This window comes from Protomyctophum parallelum (genome assembly GCF_964188405.1).
Source record: "Protomyctophum parallelum genome assembly, chromosome: 11".
NCBI lineage: Eukaryota > Metazoa > Chordata > Actinopteri > Myctophiformes > Myctophidae > Protomyctophum > Protomyctophum parallelum.
Genome location: NC_139707.1, coordinates 36,398,855 through 36,416,320, shown reverse-complemented (window position 1 = coordinate 36,416,320; position 17,466 = coordinate 36,398,855). Strand labels below are relative to the sequence as shown.

The window sequence follows — 17,466 nt, the reverse complement described above, 5'->3', positions numbered from 1 at the left end:
GTTCATTGTATCACCTCCATCGAGGTTCATTGTATCACCTCCATCGAGGTTCATTGTATCACCTCCATAGAGGTTCATTGTATCACCGCCATCGAGGTTCATTGTATCACCTCCATCGAGGTTCATTGTATCACCTCCATCGAGGTTCATTGTATCACCTCCATCGAGGTTCATTGTATCACCTCCATCGAGGTTCATTGTATCACCTCCATCGAGGTTCATTGTATCACCTCCATCGAGGTTCATTGTATCACCTCCATCGAGGTTCATTGTATCACCGCCATCGAGGTTCATTGTATCACCTCCATCGAGGTTCATTGTATCACCTCCATCGAGGTTCATTGTATCACCGCCATCGAGGTTCAAAACGAGCTGAGGCGATACCAAAAGGTTATGCGAAAACACCACAGACTATTGATTGCCTTTTGGTCAGTGAGAATCATCACTAGCCGTGAATGATTCCCTTACACTGGAAGTTCCTGATTACTTGAAAAATATGAAAATAATTGAGTTACTGCATGGCCTATTATATACAATAAAATGTCAGAAACGGCATAGGTCAAACAGAAATTGTTTCCAGACAGCATTAGCATTATTATTAGCTTTAATGTTAGCATTTGTTTAGCACTCTCGCAGAGGGTTTGACATTGCTATGCTATGCCAACCAGTTACAGTACACTGCGTGCGCCATATCTACAGTGGATATTACGAAGCAACGCGATTAGAATCGAGTGGAGTTGAGCTGGTACCATACAGTAGTGGGAAAGCGTCATAATTCCACACCCATAAGCCCCGTGTTCAACGGCTGAAATTCAGCAGTCAGAACGGTGATTAAAGTGTGATAAAGTCGGAGAGGGAAAGGGGTAGAGAGAGGGACTAAAGTGAAGCAGGAAATAAGTCACGGTCTAGGCAGGGCCACATCTGCTAGCAGTTAAAACGTCACCATAGAAAATAAAGTCCTACAGACAGAGCACCCCCCCCCCCCCCCAGCTCAACCCCTTCCCCTTGTGGTGGTTGTTGTCACAGAGAGCTGGACAACAGCAGCCCTGCCCCTGGCCTGCATGCAGGGCCACTAGGGGACTCAGATCAATCCGGGGAAGAATCTGTCCTGATCTGTTCATCTCTTCAAACCGTCTTGTGCTTCTTTCTTTACCTCCCTCTCAGTATAGCCACGGTCGTCCATAACCATGTATTGATTTTGTCATCTCTTTCCGGCTGAGCACCGGTTCCGCGCGTTCACCTCTTGAACTCGCATCATTTTCCTCTAATCTCTCTCTCTCTCTCTCCGCCTGTCCACTTTTTCACTCCCTCCCTTTCTCTGTTTCTGGGCATAATTCCAGTGTCTGGGAGGGAGGGAGGGCACTGGCCCTGACCAGGGGAGCGGGTAGAATCCCCTGCCCTAGTCGTTGCTCCCCTCCATGGGGCCCAGTATTGGGGCTAATGGTTGGAACATGTTTGGAGAAGCAAAACAGCCTGTTTACAGGCTTCCACCCAGGAATGTGTGCTTTGTGTACAGGCAGCCATCTTGGAGTCTGAGACTGTGTGAGCTTTGTTAGTGACCACAACATTTTATCGACTCAACTGTGGTGGGGCTACAATGATAGGACCATGGGAACTTCATTTAGAATGATGTTATATGCTATACAGTTAGGATGTTTCCTAACTTTGATGTGTAATTTAGCTACAGTAACAGTAATAGAAGCATCCTAAATGTATATCATATCTTAGTAATAGTTTAGGATGGTACAGAACCCATCTTAAACCATCAAAACCCCTAATAGTTGTTGATGTTCATTAGGGATTAACAACAGGGATAACAGAAATTTGATAGCTGAGAGCATTAAAAATAGCAGACGTACGAGCTCAAAGCGCGTCACTTCGTAACTAAGCTCTGTCTGTTGTTTCACAAAACAGCTTTGTGTGTTTTTTTTTGCTAAGGGAGAAAGTAGGGGCCAGGGTTTCCCTGCAGGCTATTTGTTCTATGGCGCCTCAGTACAGTACATACTGTACGATCAATGACCACATTAAAAGCCTGTCTGGTAACATCTGCAATAAAAAAAACATAAAATGGTATTATTTTTAAACACTGACATTAGCTATACGTAGGGGAAGATAATCACACCCGTGTGAACGGAGGGGTGCTCTTCTTATCATCGTGCATCATCGGGCCAGAAATAGCCGATTTGCTCGTCCACGTGTGACGTAGATTCTCCATTCATTGTCAATGTGAATTTAATGTTTGTGTAAGAATAAAAAAGTGATATTGAGTACCTTAAATATATATTTGCTTCACATAAGGACCTTCATAGCTGGGATATATAATCCTTTACCCATTCTGTACGTGAACCCCTTTTGGTGTTTTAACTAAGCATTATGGTATACTTTAGCTATTGAAAAATAGCAGATCTACAAGCTCATAGCGCAACACAGAGTGGCGCGCTACGAGCTTTCAGAATACTTATTTTTTCTTTATTTCGACTTCAGGCCTAAATGGGTTAATCCATCCAATGTACATTCCAGGAGGGTCTGTCTGTCTGTCTTTCTGTCCTTCACGTTATCTCAAGAAGCACCTTTCATGTAATTGACTTCACGGCACGCAAGGCAGGTATGTATGTGGCCACGTATCCAAGGGAGTCTCGAGTGTGAAGTCGATCAGACGAGCTGTTCCCCAGAACAGACTCGCCCCAACGGGCAACGCGTTCAACAAATTGTCTTATGAAACTCCCGAAAGGTTTTAGCGCAGAGAACTTCTCTCCACATTCATTAACTCTGACTCACAATCCCCTTGCTTCGCATGCGGGATTAACACTAACAGTTTGTCAATGTGTCATTTGTTTGTGTGTATGAGTGTGTGTGTGTGTGTGTGTGTGTGTGTGTGTGTGTGTGAGAGAGAGAGAGAGAGAGAGAGAGGGAGAGCGAGTGCGTGTCTGTTTGTGTGTGTGTGTGTTGGGGCCGAGGGGGGGGGGGAATTAATGACAAGACACCGGTACAGATGGTAGGCCAAATGAGGTTTCCTTTAAAGCCAGGCCAACAGTGTAGAGATCACACAGCAGTGCCATAAAACGCTGTACTCCCTTCTTCTTCTTCTCTCACCCTCTCTTCTTGACACTACCACTCACTAAATACTTTACGTCTTTACCTCAAGCCAGTCCATAAGCCAGTCTCTCTCTCTGTGATTGCATCTCTGGCTTAATATCATTCCTGTTTTACATATCTCTCTCTCCCCCCCCCCCCCCCCCACCACCATCCCAGTGCAGGATCCATGACTGCATGTAGAGCCACAGTAATTAGAGCAGGCTGGTACAGACCATAGACCATAGACAAAATAAAATAGGTACAGACAGAGGACACAGTGTCGTCGTCGTCCCCCCACAGATTATTTTTATCCCACCTTTGGACGGGAGAGAAGAAGAGGAGAGGCATCAACAGCAACAGTGCCGCTAAATCAGTGTCTGACTCTGTTAGTGGTCAACCCCACCGACCGTTACAGAGCCTCGGAGCCTCTGCAGCCTGGGAATGTTAACCTGCTGCTTGCAAACTGTGCTCCTTAATCCTCTCATATTCTTAGGGGCAGTCCATTGGACAATGCAGGAGAGTGTAGCGCTTTAATATGACTGATTGCCTGGGCTGCCGGTATGGTGCCTGCTTTCCTCCTGATGCATGGGCCTGTGTGCTTTTCAAAAGCAGACCCAGGCAGCCATGTGGGATAACAAAATTATTCTCTGTGTCATTAACCCCCCTTCCCCCCCCCTTCCCAGTGTAGTAACACAACAACACCAGATGCCCTTAAGAAAGGAAAAGTAAACACTGGTTTATCTGTGTTTACATGTATGTTTGCATCCCCCTGTGAAAGCCAATGTGTGTGTGTGTGTGTGTGTGTGCGTGTGTGTGTGTGGGGGGGGAGGGTTGGAAGGGTGGAGGTCAACCACCTCTGCATGTCAAGCTGGGAGTGAGAGAGCGCCAACATCTTTATTTATCAGATGCATATTATCTGCCCTTGTACATAATGGAGTTCTTCCTGAGTCACTAAACTGTAGCCTATGGCCACACTATCTCTGAGCCGCGGTATCTGCAAACACTGCAATTTCTCGCCTCAGGAAGCACAGGCCGGGGCACTCTCCTTCATAATCAACCACGGGTGTCCGCGTGCTTTAACAACCTATGCCTTCATGCTGAAAATAAACGAAAAGCACTGACATCATGCCATACTAAAACGCTCATACACTTATGCACGCGCACGGCACAAATGCATCTCTTCGGTGTTGGGCAGGAAACCTTGTTTTGGGGTTTTTTTGTTCAGAAATGAATGCCCTATTTTATACTTACACTTACACGTAATACTTACTTGTGTCCTAATACACCACCTCCAGTACACACAACTGCCACAGACACCATTATACATCTAATCAGATGTTGACCTCTTTCAGGCAGCACACACATGTATGGCATGCCTGCTCAGGCCCTCCTTCCCAGGCCCAGTCAAGAGCCCATACATTATCTGGGTAATTACCCTCTGAGAACAAATGCCTACCTAATGCCTCCCCCATTGACTTCATGAGTACATTCAACAGACTGCACTGTTCTGTCTCTTCACCCTCCCACCATACCTAACTGATGACAGAGGTCAGGGATCCAATAAAGGCACACACACACACACACACACACACACACACACACACACACACACACACACACACACACACACACACACACACACACACACACACACACACACACACACACACACACACACACACAATGGGGCATTTTCCAGCAGGCAGAGAAAGGGACAGCTATAGGACAGCTGGGGGGGCCTAGAGACATTTGGTTGTGAGCAATGTTGCATGTGACACTCATACACAAGTCACTAATAATGACTGGGTTGGAAATGTAGTGAAAATATAGTGACTGACCAAATAACATTGACATTTTTCCTTCTTTTTTTTTGCTGAAGCTTAATAGACAAACATACATATCCCTAAATAACAAGTCACAAGACAAGCCCCGAAATGTAGAGCTAAAGTTAATTCCCCTTGTTTGTCATCTTCTCCATACAGCCCCTTTAAACTGAGCAGGTCAACAGAACCAGGTGTTCCAACAGCTGCCTCCGGCGACATAAGACATGTGACGCGCCACCTGGTGCGTGCATGTGTTCCGCAAGAGGGCACATCATATGTTTTAAGGTTTGACACACTGTCTGTGGGTCGATCCGTCTCTCGACTGACTGACATGACTTCACACGTATATAAGCTGCCACAGACTGCACGTCGTCATCGTCATGGCTCAAGTTAATGTGAAGTATATGATGTGAGGTCGTCATCGTCACCCCCTGTGGTGTCGGGGAAAGGTCACCTAACGTCACATTAAACTCTTGTGTTTACACAGCAGTGGTCGGAGCACTTAACGCAGCAGTGACCACATCAATCCCAAGCACGCACGCACACACACACAGTCACGCACACACACACATGGCTATACGTATGTGTACAAACACCTACACAGCCAGCAACACAGAGACCACCCATAAACTTGTGTCACAAGGAGTCCTTTTTTTTGCTATCACTCACAGCTGTCTATTACACTTTCTGTTTAATCAACAAACAGAAAGTACAGGCTACTCTTGTCTGGAACATATTTGGGTATCTGGGTGGGTGTGATCAATTAGGATGCATATAGACTGTTTTAACACAATGACAAACATCTCTGTGGAGAACGACTAAATAAACATTTAAACTGCCTCAAAGAATATAATGGGAGGAGGATAGGGTTGTATAGTTCTGGTTCATGGATCTTGCCCTTTCGTGGGTCACTTTGGAGTTTGGACAAGGGCATCTGTATGCAAAAATGCCTATATATTGTATATTGGTAGGCGTTAGAACTTTCTGAAATGAGAATTGTCCCCCTGTTAAAATGTAACGGTCCCAAACGGTTTAGGGCTAATTGCACTGTAGACTGCCTGTCTCCAGGATGAAGTCTCATAATGTGCAGTGATAATGCCGTACCGCTTTGAAGCTAAACGCACGCCCTAAGCTCAACACAACCCTGATGAAACCCCAGATGAAATGATGATTTCTCCACAGTATAATTATTAGGCTACTGGATATAGATAGATATAGGTCTATATACTTGATCCAGATGTGCTTTGGGAAGGTCTTTAAAAGAGTTCAGTTCCCCTCAGTTCTTCCCTACGATACGCACACTACTAGTTCATGTTCGCGACCCGATCGTTCGGGATTTAAAAAAAATACTATACAACAAGTATAGGCTATAAACTACGAAAGAACATTTTAAAGAAAGAACGGGAGATGGAGACCAACTTACCTCGGCATTGCAGAGCGCTACGGCCAGCAGTATGAGCACTGGGACACTTCGGAACATCTGGAGACAGTGTAGGTATAGCGGGGCCGGCGAGGAAAGAAAAGACAATTGGGTTTTCTAAGTTTAAACATGTCGATTCTTCCTTTTCCGAACCACAACACAACAAGGACTGTATACGCAACGTTATCTCATCTGTATCGTAAAATGTATACGTTACCATTTTGTAAATCTGAGGAGGAGAGAAGAGGGCGCCGGGATATGTTTTGTGTCGATACGAAAAGGGCGAACGGAGAAGTGGAGGTCCGTCCGTGATTCCAGGAAATTTGAGGAGCGCCGAGGAATTCGTGGTCGTCACTTTCTTTCTCAGCCCCCTCCGCTGTGACGTGGCCAATGAGAATGTCTGGAAGTGCAGAGACGTTTACCGACAGAAAGGCACAAAGGGAAAACCTTACCTAGGGGGTCGCTGGCTCTCTGAAAGAAGTCATCCATCATATTCATTCTACTGTGTCTGTGAATATTTAAAGAAAATTTTCCCTTTTTATAGATTTGAAACTACTTCATGTTTTAGACCTGTCAATGCCCGCTCATTAATTGCCCTGCAATGTCTGTGCAGACTGCTGACTGGACAGGCAATACTGTTTCTTTATGGAAAATTAGCCTACACCCAAATCCGCAATGCAACTTTACTTGACAGCGGTTAAGTTATAATTATTAGGCCTACCTACTTATTCTAAGCCTACGAAATAATATATTGTAGGTGACTCTCCCACTCCAAGGGTCATCATTCACAAACAAACATACATCAGGGCCTGAATTCCGAAAGGGTCAAACTTCAAAGACAAACTACTAAACTAGTGATGATGATGTCTTGGATATTTTTGTATATTAGGCCCTGAGTACCACAGACGAAAAACAGTCTAAGTCCAAATTTCATTCTGACCCCTCCACGAAAAGGCCTCGTTGTCCTGAACCCGTATCTATCATTTATACATTATGGATCAATAGTGTGGACTTATACTGTTTTTCGTCTGTGGCATTGTGTTGTAGCCTATTGTCTTTAATTGTCTTGATGAATCGAATACACATTACACAGGACCACAATGGAAACAACACAAGGCCTTTTGTGTTACCTTTTAGCATAGTTGCATAATGAATCATACAACTGTAAAGGGTACTATTTTCAAACTGTATATCAATCACACACACGCACACGCATGCACGCACGCACACACACACACACACACACACACACACACACACACACACACACACACACACACACACACACACACACACACACACACACACACACACACACACACACACACACACACACACACTGTTAGATCTCATCCACTGCTGGAAGATTTATGCTCATAAGGTCCTAAGCTTTACAGGAAGCATGAAATATAAGATAAGCAAGCCCCAATGCTGTGTGCTCCTCCAGCTTAGAGTAATTAACTACTGATTGGAGAGGGGACTGCAGCTTTGCTGAGACGGTGAACATCACGTACACGCTGGATTCTGAATAGAAATGAGAGGATGGATGCATTTTTAGTTCACCACTGTAGGTCATCAATTATACACGAGTTGACATCCTTGAGGAAAATACCTGTTAAGAATATTCCAGACCCCAGGGCTCTGAGGTGTGTGTGTGTGTGTGTGTGTGTGTGTGTGTGTGTGTGTGTGTGTGTGTGTGTGTGTGTGTGTGTATCTATACGTGTATGTGCTTTGCACACACACTCACATGCATAATGTACAAGTACGTGTCTTACATTGACATACAGTATGAAGAAACCGCAGATGTAGGCTACAATGATGACAAGCTCCATCACATGTACAATATTCTTTGTGTTTTCTCTTTTTGGTTTGCACAACCTTTATTTGTATGTTGTTTAAAGCCCAAACCACTGGTGTGCATGGTTTGGGCAATACAGTAGTTATGTCTTTTTAGTATCGGGGCTGGACACAGACATTTTGTACCTATAATTATACTTCACATTCTCTTACTAATATGGTCTTTGTTTGCTTGACTGCTTTCACTGGCATACCGGAAGCTACGTGAATGGAGGGAGGAAAAACAGGATATAGTGGCACAAATCCTAGGTTTGCCACATAATGGGGGATAGAAATGCCTAACGCTCTGACTGTACCTTCACAGTATAATACTGAGTGCTGAATTAACTCAGAGTGTACAAATCTAACAAAATGGATGCACATAAGGGTCCATTTGGTTACATTTGTGGACCCAGAGGTATAATTGGATACAATAACACTGAGGATTTGACTGCGATGCCTGCCTGCAGCAGTGCACTGCACATGGGTATTTCCCACGTCCAATGTGACAACTGTAGAAAGTCCTTAGGGTCACTGTTACCACTCACAATTTTACTGCATACTCAGCTATTTTTGTCTCTCATTACACACAAAAAAATAAAAAAAAAACATTCTATAATGGAAGAACTAATGTGTTAATTTAAATACGTAATAATACTAATAATAATAATTATAAAACCGAGTGTTTTTTTTGTATTTCGCCACATCAACTTCTGCAAGCATACAAATAATAATGTAAAATCCCATATAGCATTAAATTTGTATCAGTCACAGCCAGGTGTTACATCCGTCAAAGTAAAAGTGGTCAGGAGGTGCACACACATCCCAAGCTAATTCAACGCCTTGGTAAATAAAGTTTTTGTGAGCTTTCAAAATTATGTGCAGACTTATTCTTTCTTTTACATCTATCAAAGTACACTTAGTTTTTGCGGCTTTCGCCTTTATTTTATATTCTTTATAGAGAGACAGACAGTAGGCTGACAGGAAATGGGGGAGAGAGATGGGGGGGGGGGGGGTGACATGCAGTAAAGGCCGTCGGGATCGGGAGTCGAGCCCGCGGCACACTGCCAGACTGGATTACCAGCCAAGGTGCCTGGACCGCTGAGCCACGGCCAAGGCCCAAAGTACACATTTGCATGTCTGGGTAATGTTTTATTATCCATGTTCCTGGACTGGTGCTGTTGATTGTAACAATCTATGAAGGAGAGCCAAGTATTGCAGTGTTCAGGATAGGATGGAGATCACATGGTATTAGTTGTGCCTGCTGTCTTGCTATAGTTCTACCAGAGGCTCTCCAATATTCACACACATCCATCAGTGCCTGAAAGGGTCAAAGACTAGATCACACGTCTCGCTCGCACGCACGGACGCACGCGTGCACACACGCGTGCACACACACACACACGCACGCACGCACGCACACACACACACACACACACACACACACACACACACACACACACACACACACACACACACACACACACACACACACACACACACACACACACACACACAATCTGTTTATTAGCTTTTTCCTTGTTGTGCCTGTTTCCTTTCATTAAGGTTGTGTTTCATCTCCTCTCTCTATTCAGGCCAATTGCCTGAAGTCTGATTCTGAGGAAAACAAACCAATGCAACCGGTGTGTGTGTGTGTGTGTGTGTGTGTGTGTGTGTGTGTGTGTGTGTGTGTGTGTGTACTGTGTGTGCGTGTTTGTTCTCTCTCAACAGATGTGTGCGTAATAACAGCATATAGGTACCTTTGAGACGGTCTTGTATACACTATACAGCCAGTCACTCAGTCATCATCATCATTCAGCGTAAGGACCTTGGTTCACACTCACACACACCCTTGCTTTTGGTTCCAGCCTTGTAATTTCGTAGCTTCAGTTTTCACAGAGGTGTGTGTGTGTGTGTGTGGGGGGGGGGGGGGGGGGGGGGGGGCATGGGGGGGAGTTGTGGGGGATGAGTGGATAAAGAATGTTCATCCATCAACATTTGCATATCTACTCTAATTGCAACAACAAGTCAGTGCCAGTGCCTGGGAGCTCTAGTGCGATCAAGACAGATTTTGGATGGGTTTTCTTCCCTTGATGGATTATGCCATGAAATTATGAGTAGCCATGTATCAGTGAACTATGGGAAGCCGTTTAGGCCATAAATGCATAGTCAACTCGCACATACATGTATACTTCTCTTGCACATACATATATATTGGTACTTCACTTGCACATACATGCATATCTCACATACACATACCGGTACATGCATACTTCACTTGCACATACATATATATTGGTACTTCACTTGCACATACATGCATATCTCACATACACATACCGGTACATGCATACTTCACTTACACATACATACATTTAGGTACTTCACTTGCACATACATACATACTTAATTCGCACATACATACATACTTCACTTGCAAATACATACATACTTAATTCACACATACATAAATACTTCACTTGTACATACATACATACTGCATTCGCACATATACTTCACCTGCACATACATGCATACTTCACTTGTACATACATACACACTTCATTCACACATATATAAATACTTCATTCGCACATATATAAATACAAAGCGAGCATTGCATTGCATTTGGTCTCTACCAAACGACTCGCCCCTTTACCAACTCGCCCCTTTACAGTTAATTTAGTATTTACTGTATTTCCCTATAGCTCCCTCTCTGAAATCTGAAATTATCTTGTATACAGATTTATTTGATTGTATAGTAGTCAATATAATATACAAAATTAAGAAAGATTAACTGACACAGTTATTATAAGTGACTGCTTAATAGGTAGGACCTTCTAGCAGTTAATTTCGTTAAAGAAACACATTTCTTCCATGTAAAGCCCATGTTTTGTAATGGCATCATCATGCTATTATGCCCGTGGATGATATACAGAGTGAACTTAACAATGATACATTAATATGATAATACCTTTTATAGGCTATAATCACCAACATGAATTATGTTTGTTATTTACAGCTAGGTAGAGTAGTGAGGCGAGATGGAAAAGGGGCGACCAAACCTGTTACCCACCAGACACGTGACATCATGTGACATAATACCCCATATATGGATATATTGAGTCACCCAAGCCTCCATATATGGTCACGTATAGTGACATCACATCTTCATATATGGTCACGTATGTCAGTCTGACTGGGCCCTCTCAAACCCTGTACACTTAAGACACTGCATGCCCCCGCTGCCACACTAGAGTTCTCATCGGGCCCGAAAATTAAGGCCCGGCCTTACCTGGGCCCTCATCAAACCCTGTACCCCCACGTACCAAACTCTTCTCCCTTCTGGCTCCAAAACTATGGAATGCAGTAATGCACTTCCCATCACAGTCAGAACTGCAGCCTCACTCCCAATCTTCCGCCGTAGTCTGAAAACCCACCTCTTCAGACTCCACCATGGCCCGCACTTTATGTAGACTTAGATATATTTTAAACAGACTTATAGATTGTTACGTAGACAGCATTAGAATTGCATTTTATGTAGTCATAGCACTTTATAGTATATATACGTATATAATATATATAGTATGTATAGTTTACATAGATACTCATACTCCACTGTTACGTTCTTAGTTTATACATGATTCATGATAACTACTTTTTATATAATGTGATGTATGCCATGTTTTTGTTATTGCTTAATGTAAATCGCTCTGGATTAAGAGCGTCTGCTAAATGCCTGAATTGTAAATTGTACACTCAAGACACTGCCCCAACTGCCACCCTTAGATCTCCATATATGGAGCTGATCTGTTCTGACATTCCATTATGTTGATCAGACCTCATCAAACCCTGTACACACTCAAGGCTCCATATATGGCCAGTACAGAATTCTTTCCATATAGCCTATGTTGATCTGACCCAAAATGCCAGCGCTCGCCCAGCAGTCTGCTGTCACCCAGACGGATGCATAGTATACACGCGCCCCCAGGTGTCTTACTCTGGTGTAAGTTAGATAGCATTTTATGTAGACACTATATAGTATATATGCATAGTTTCATTATGGATATATAGATCTATATACATATTCCACCATTACGTTCTTATACGTATGATTCCTGATAACTACTTATGTATTGCCATGCTTTATGTTCTTGCTTAATGTTAAATCGCTCTGGATTAAGAGTGTCTGATAAATGCCTATATTTTTAATTGTGTGCTATTGCCATTGACAATGCATTGGGCGTTTAAGTTAAATAACTCAGAAACTACAACATATTTCAAAGCAAAAGGTTCCAGCATGTGTGTCCACACAGTAAGCTGAATTATAAAAAGTGTGAATGGAGTTTCTAGGAGAAAGTGATGTTTTTGACAAAATTGTTTGTTCAATTTGAATTCAGCAAACAGACATTTTCAGAGTTTCCTTTTTTTTGTTTTGTGAAAACGCTGCAAAACGCATGAGAAAAATCACAAAATTGGTAGTAGGCACCTTTAGTATAATTATGTTGGTTCAATTTGAAACCAGCAAACATAAATATATGCCTATATATCACTCTAACATTTTAAAACAATTATAAACAATATAAAACGTTCAAAGTTGAATCATATAGGCCTAGTCTTCAATCAAGCCAGATAACGTCAGTCAATAAAAAATAATTTAAATAGATTGTGCGCGTGTGCGTGATGCGTGCGTGCGTGCGTCTTTGCAGTGGGGGTTCTGAGTGAGGGGGGGGGGGGGATTGTCATCGGGTCGTGCGCGCCACCTCTTGGTCACACCCACACCACACACGCGCACAGACACTGACACACACGCCTAGAGTCCATCAGCGCTGGAAGGGGGGTGCGGAGGGTGCTCCAGCACCCCCTGCTGGTGGAGAGGAGAATCGTTTGACATGTCTATCAGAGCGTGCTGAATGCAGAATGCACAGCGAGTGAGTTGACAGATAGACACAACAACATGACGAGACAGCAACGTATTGTAGTTTTACTTTCACCTGCACCAGGTTTAAAGAAATCTAACCCAAACAACAACACAATAAGAGTCACATACTGTTATGATTACCTCGGTTAACTAGGTCCTAAATAAGTAATTAGGCCAATTATACCCGAATAAGACCCGAAATCTTTCGCTCGGCCGCGATTTCCCTCCCACCCTTCAGCCCCCCCTGGTATAAATACCTTCCAGCGCCCCTGCTAGAGTCCCATACAGAAACTGCCCCCGAACCCGACACCTTTTTATTTATTTATTAGGATATTTCTAGCATGCGTGATTGCGCTGCACTCTCGGCAGACAGTGCAACGCGTTGTGAGCTTGTAGAAATTGAGCCGGTGGGGTTGAAAATGAGGCCTACGTACAGGCCCACCACAATTAAACTCACTGGATTATAATTTCTTCAGACAAGAGGATCCCAGGCCTAGAATTATTCACGTATACTGTTCTTTATCGCAAACCGATAGAGTCTTGAGGGCCCATGCCCCCCCCCCTCCCCCCTCTCTCTCTCAAAAGACGACTTCCCCGCATGGATCAATGCAGGCTGCATTGACATATCCGATTTTTTTTATCAGTCAGAGCTGCATTATGCACGCACGCACACACGTATGTATGCAAGTGAAGTATGTATACATGTGCGAATGAAGTATTTATATATGTGAGAATGAAGTATGTATGTATGCAAGTGAAGTATGCATGTATGTGCAGGTGAAGTATTTATATATGTGCGAATGCAGTATGCATGTACAAGTGAAGTATGTATGTATGTGTAACCTGGGCACTAAGGCCCGGAAACAGAACCAGACTACGCCACAATGGGAATTTCACCCAGAGAATATATGTACAATAGCCCACTGGGCAATGATAAGAAGGGGAGCAGAGACGTGAAATTCCAGTGGAAATATTGTTTTATTACGTTTACTACAAAATTTAAAACATGACTTTAATCAAAAGGGTCAATATCTAAAATTATCTAAAACTGGCAATAGCCTACAAAGCTTAAAACTATATACTAGTAGCCAGGGGGTACCAAGGTGTCCTTACTGACAGAAGGCAGGGAGTGAGGGGAAGGAGGGGAAAGGTCACCGCCACCAAAATAGCGCACACTTCACATCAAAACACTGCAAGAAAAAGAGAATATAACTAGATAAAGTGCCAATCGGCACAGGTCTCCACCAGGATTCTTCCTCAGCCTAGTGGGAATTTCATCGCAATCGGACGCTGCGTTGAGGAGTTGTGGCCATTTGCTACTCCTGAAAACTGTAGGAGCCAATCGTGGCCAATCAGGATGGAATATGAGAAATCAAACAAACCTGTCTTGATGCTAGACAGGCAGGTCAACAGCGGGTCTAAGGTCGCATTCATACCAGAGAGCTTTGCTGCGATTAAAACGAATTCTGCTGCGCATTGTCAGAAAGTGCGCTTCGTTTGGCAGGTGTGAAGGCTCATTCGAATCCTAATGCGCAGCAAATAACCGCATTTTACTCCGCCCAAAAACGTGGGTTTCGCTTCGCTTCGAATCGCACTTGACTACGATTCGGTGCAGGTGTGAATGCAATCCGCAGTAAATAAAGGAAATGAAGCAAACATAATGTGGCGGGTGAGGAGCTGAACACAGTTGGAGACGGTTAAGGCATATTTTACGCAGCGCAAAGATGTCCCGTTACTGTGGATAGACGTGGTCGAATAAGGAGACTGAAGCCCTGATCGAAATGAGGACGTGTAGGCTACATTAATCAATTGCTTAAGAAAACACATAAAAACACTGCAGTGTATTATAGCCTACATAATATTCTGTCTGTCTGTCTGTGCGTGCCGTAAACATGGAGTGCTGTCACTGTGTGGGACTGGGGAGTTATATCAGTGCGTTCATGCAGCGCTGTGCTGCATGCCCAAAAGAACAGTGTGTGGCGGCTGCGTGCGTAGAGAGAGAGAGAGGGGGGGGTCCCAGACGGCACGACACATGCACGTTATGAGTGTAATTTTATCACCATAGATTTCACTGTGTAGGCTATAGTTTATGAATGGAACACATTGATAAAGGTCCCCCCTGCTGCGTTTCCAATTGCTGCGAATGACAGTGTGAAGGCAAACCCCAGTCAATTAAATATGCAAGAATTCCATTTCCCCGCCCATACGGATCTGAGTCTACCGAAGTATTAGGTGAGAATGTGACCTAAAGCACAGGGATCATCTGGAGCCACAGAAAGATATAGTTGGGTATCATCAGCATAGAAATGAAATTTGACTCCGTGATTGGTAATGAGTTCGCCCAATGGCGATACAAACAATACAAACAAAAAGATACCATTAATACCTGGACATGATTAACTGATTTCAAACTATAGTCTAGTATAGCAGAACTGCCTTACCTCGGTTAAACGGTTCAAACACATATTGGACAGACGTGCCCACAGCACAGGACAATGCCTCCGCTTGCGAGGCAAACGAGGGCAGATGAGATGACAGGGGGGACAGCTCTAAGCCTTGGTTGAACAGTACCAACTAACTGTACCAACCCACAGCAGCCTATCCCAGGGTGGGATTCCCACTGTCAGATGCCTGTAGAATAAGACACTTAGATTTTGCTCATAACTTTACAATTACACAAACACAGGGAGACCTTACATATCATCAATGACATTCTCTTGCACATGCGACCCCAACACACCACCAGGCAAACAACAAAGCCAGCCAGCTACTCTGATCGCTGGGTGTGGCTCCCTCTTATTCAGTGAGTAGCCAGGTCTATCAGCTGTCCTGAATATGGGTAATTAGGGTGTCACATGATTGGAAAAGCTCAACCCACTACATATGTGTGAATGAAGTATGTATGTATTTGCAAGTGAAGTATGTATGTGCGAATTAAGTATGTATGTATGTGCAAATGAAGTATGTATGTATGTGCAAGTGAAGTAGCCTACCTAAATGTATGTATGTGCAAGAGAGGTATACATGTATGTGCGAGTTGACTATGCATTTATGCCTAAACGGCTTCCCATAGTCACAGTGAACTGCATCTCTCCTGCACTCACTTTCTCCAGTGAATATTTGGCCAAGGGCATGACTGCCGTGCATCATGCCCATTACCGACAGTCCTTATTACTTACTTAGAGACACGTAAGCATGCGCACGTGCGCGCACACACACACACACACACACACACACACACACACACACACACACACACACACACACACATTGAGAGAAGGAAAACAATAAGTCACACACTCTGGCTCCATAATATGCAGGTATTTATTTATTTGATTGTCATTTCAGTCTTCTGGTCTTCCTCCTCAGAATCAACAAATGGCAGAGTAACACAGAGCAACACTGGGTTCTTATGTAGCCTACGCCACACGTGTGATTTATTTCTGTCGCGTGTTGCCACTCTCTTGTACTTGTATTATTTCCCACCACGGAGTAGACCTATGTCGGAGTAGCCTTGCATCTCGGAGGACAGGCAAGGCGTCGGCAGTGTCAGTAGGCCAATCAGAGGCAGGCGGGGCGTTACCATGTCTATGCTTGGACGTAGAAAGAAATCACGCAGGCCGCGTACAGTGCCACACCAACAATGGCACACCTACAATGACACACCTGATGGAGATCAGATAATCCTATCATGTCTGTTTTAGGGTGGAGATAGCAATCAAAGGGAATTTTCAAGCCAATAAAAGACAACCAGCAAATACAACCAATCAGATAAGCAATTGCAAATGACAAACACTATACATTTAAAATCATATACTTTACAGTTGAAAATTATATTTGGATGAATGAATACAGTATGAATCAGTTCCGAATGAACATCATAAATATAACAATCCATTCATCCAAAAAAATGATCTTCAACATACGTTTCATTTCAGAATATAGCAGATCTACAAGCTCACAATGTGTCGCGTTCGGATGAATACAACATCAGTTCCTGCATGAACATCATAAATATAACAATCCATTCATCCAAAAAATGATCTTCAACATACCTTTCATCTCATATGCCATCTCATCTCATCTCAAATGACATGGGTATCAGTGAACAGCAGTGGTTGTTATCTGCATCTCTTGACACTCACTCTCTCCGGTGAATATCTGGCCAAGGGCAGCCTGCCGTGGAACTGACAGTCCTTGTTCTCTGACCTGCCATTTGTGGAAAGGCCCACTGGTACCCAAAAGAGGCACGCACGCACGCACACGCGCACTGCCCGCACGCATGCACCGCACGCACGCACACGTTGACTTGTGTGTGCACAGGGACCATGTACACGCAGTCACATACTGTGCATCCAAATTATGCATGCATAGAAACACACTAGTGCAGA

The 17,466-nt window shown here is 43.8% G+C and overlaps 1 protein-coding gene across 1 annotated transcript in view; it reads right to left on the bottom strand.

The window, feature by feature from the left end:
- Positions 1–6,659, bottom strand: part of fstl1b (follistatin-like 1b) — a 30,330-nt gene extending 23,671 nt beyond the window's left edge. The window contains exons 1-2 of the mRNA XM_083777195.1: positions 6,536–6,659; positions 6,322–6,378 (exon numbers count right to left, since the gene is read on the bottom strand). Of these exons, the coding sequence (XP_083633321.1) occupies positions 6,322–6,378; positions 6,536–6,538 (60 nt within the window). The 5' untranslated portion in view covers positions 6,539–6,659. The remainder of the gene's footprint in view (positions 1–6,321; positions 6,379–6,535) is intronic.
- Between the last annotated feature and the right edge of the window lie 10,807 nt (positions 6,660–17,466).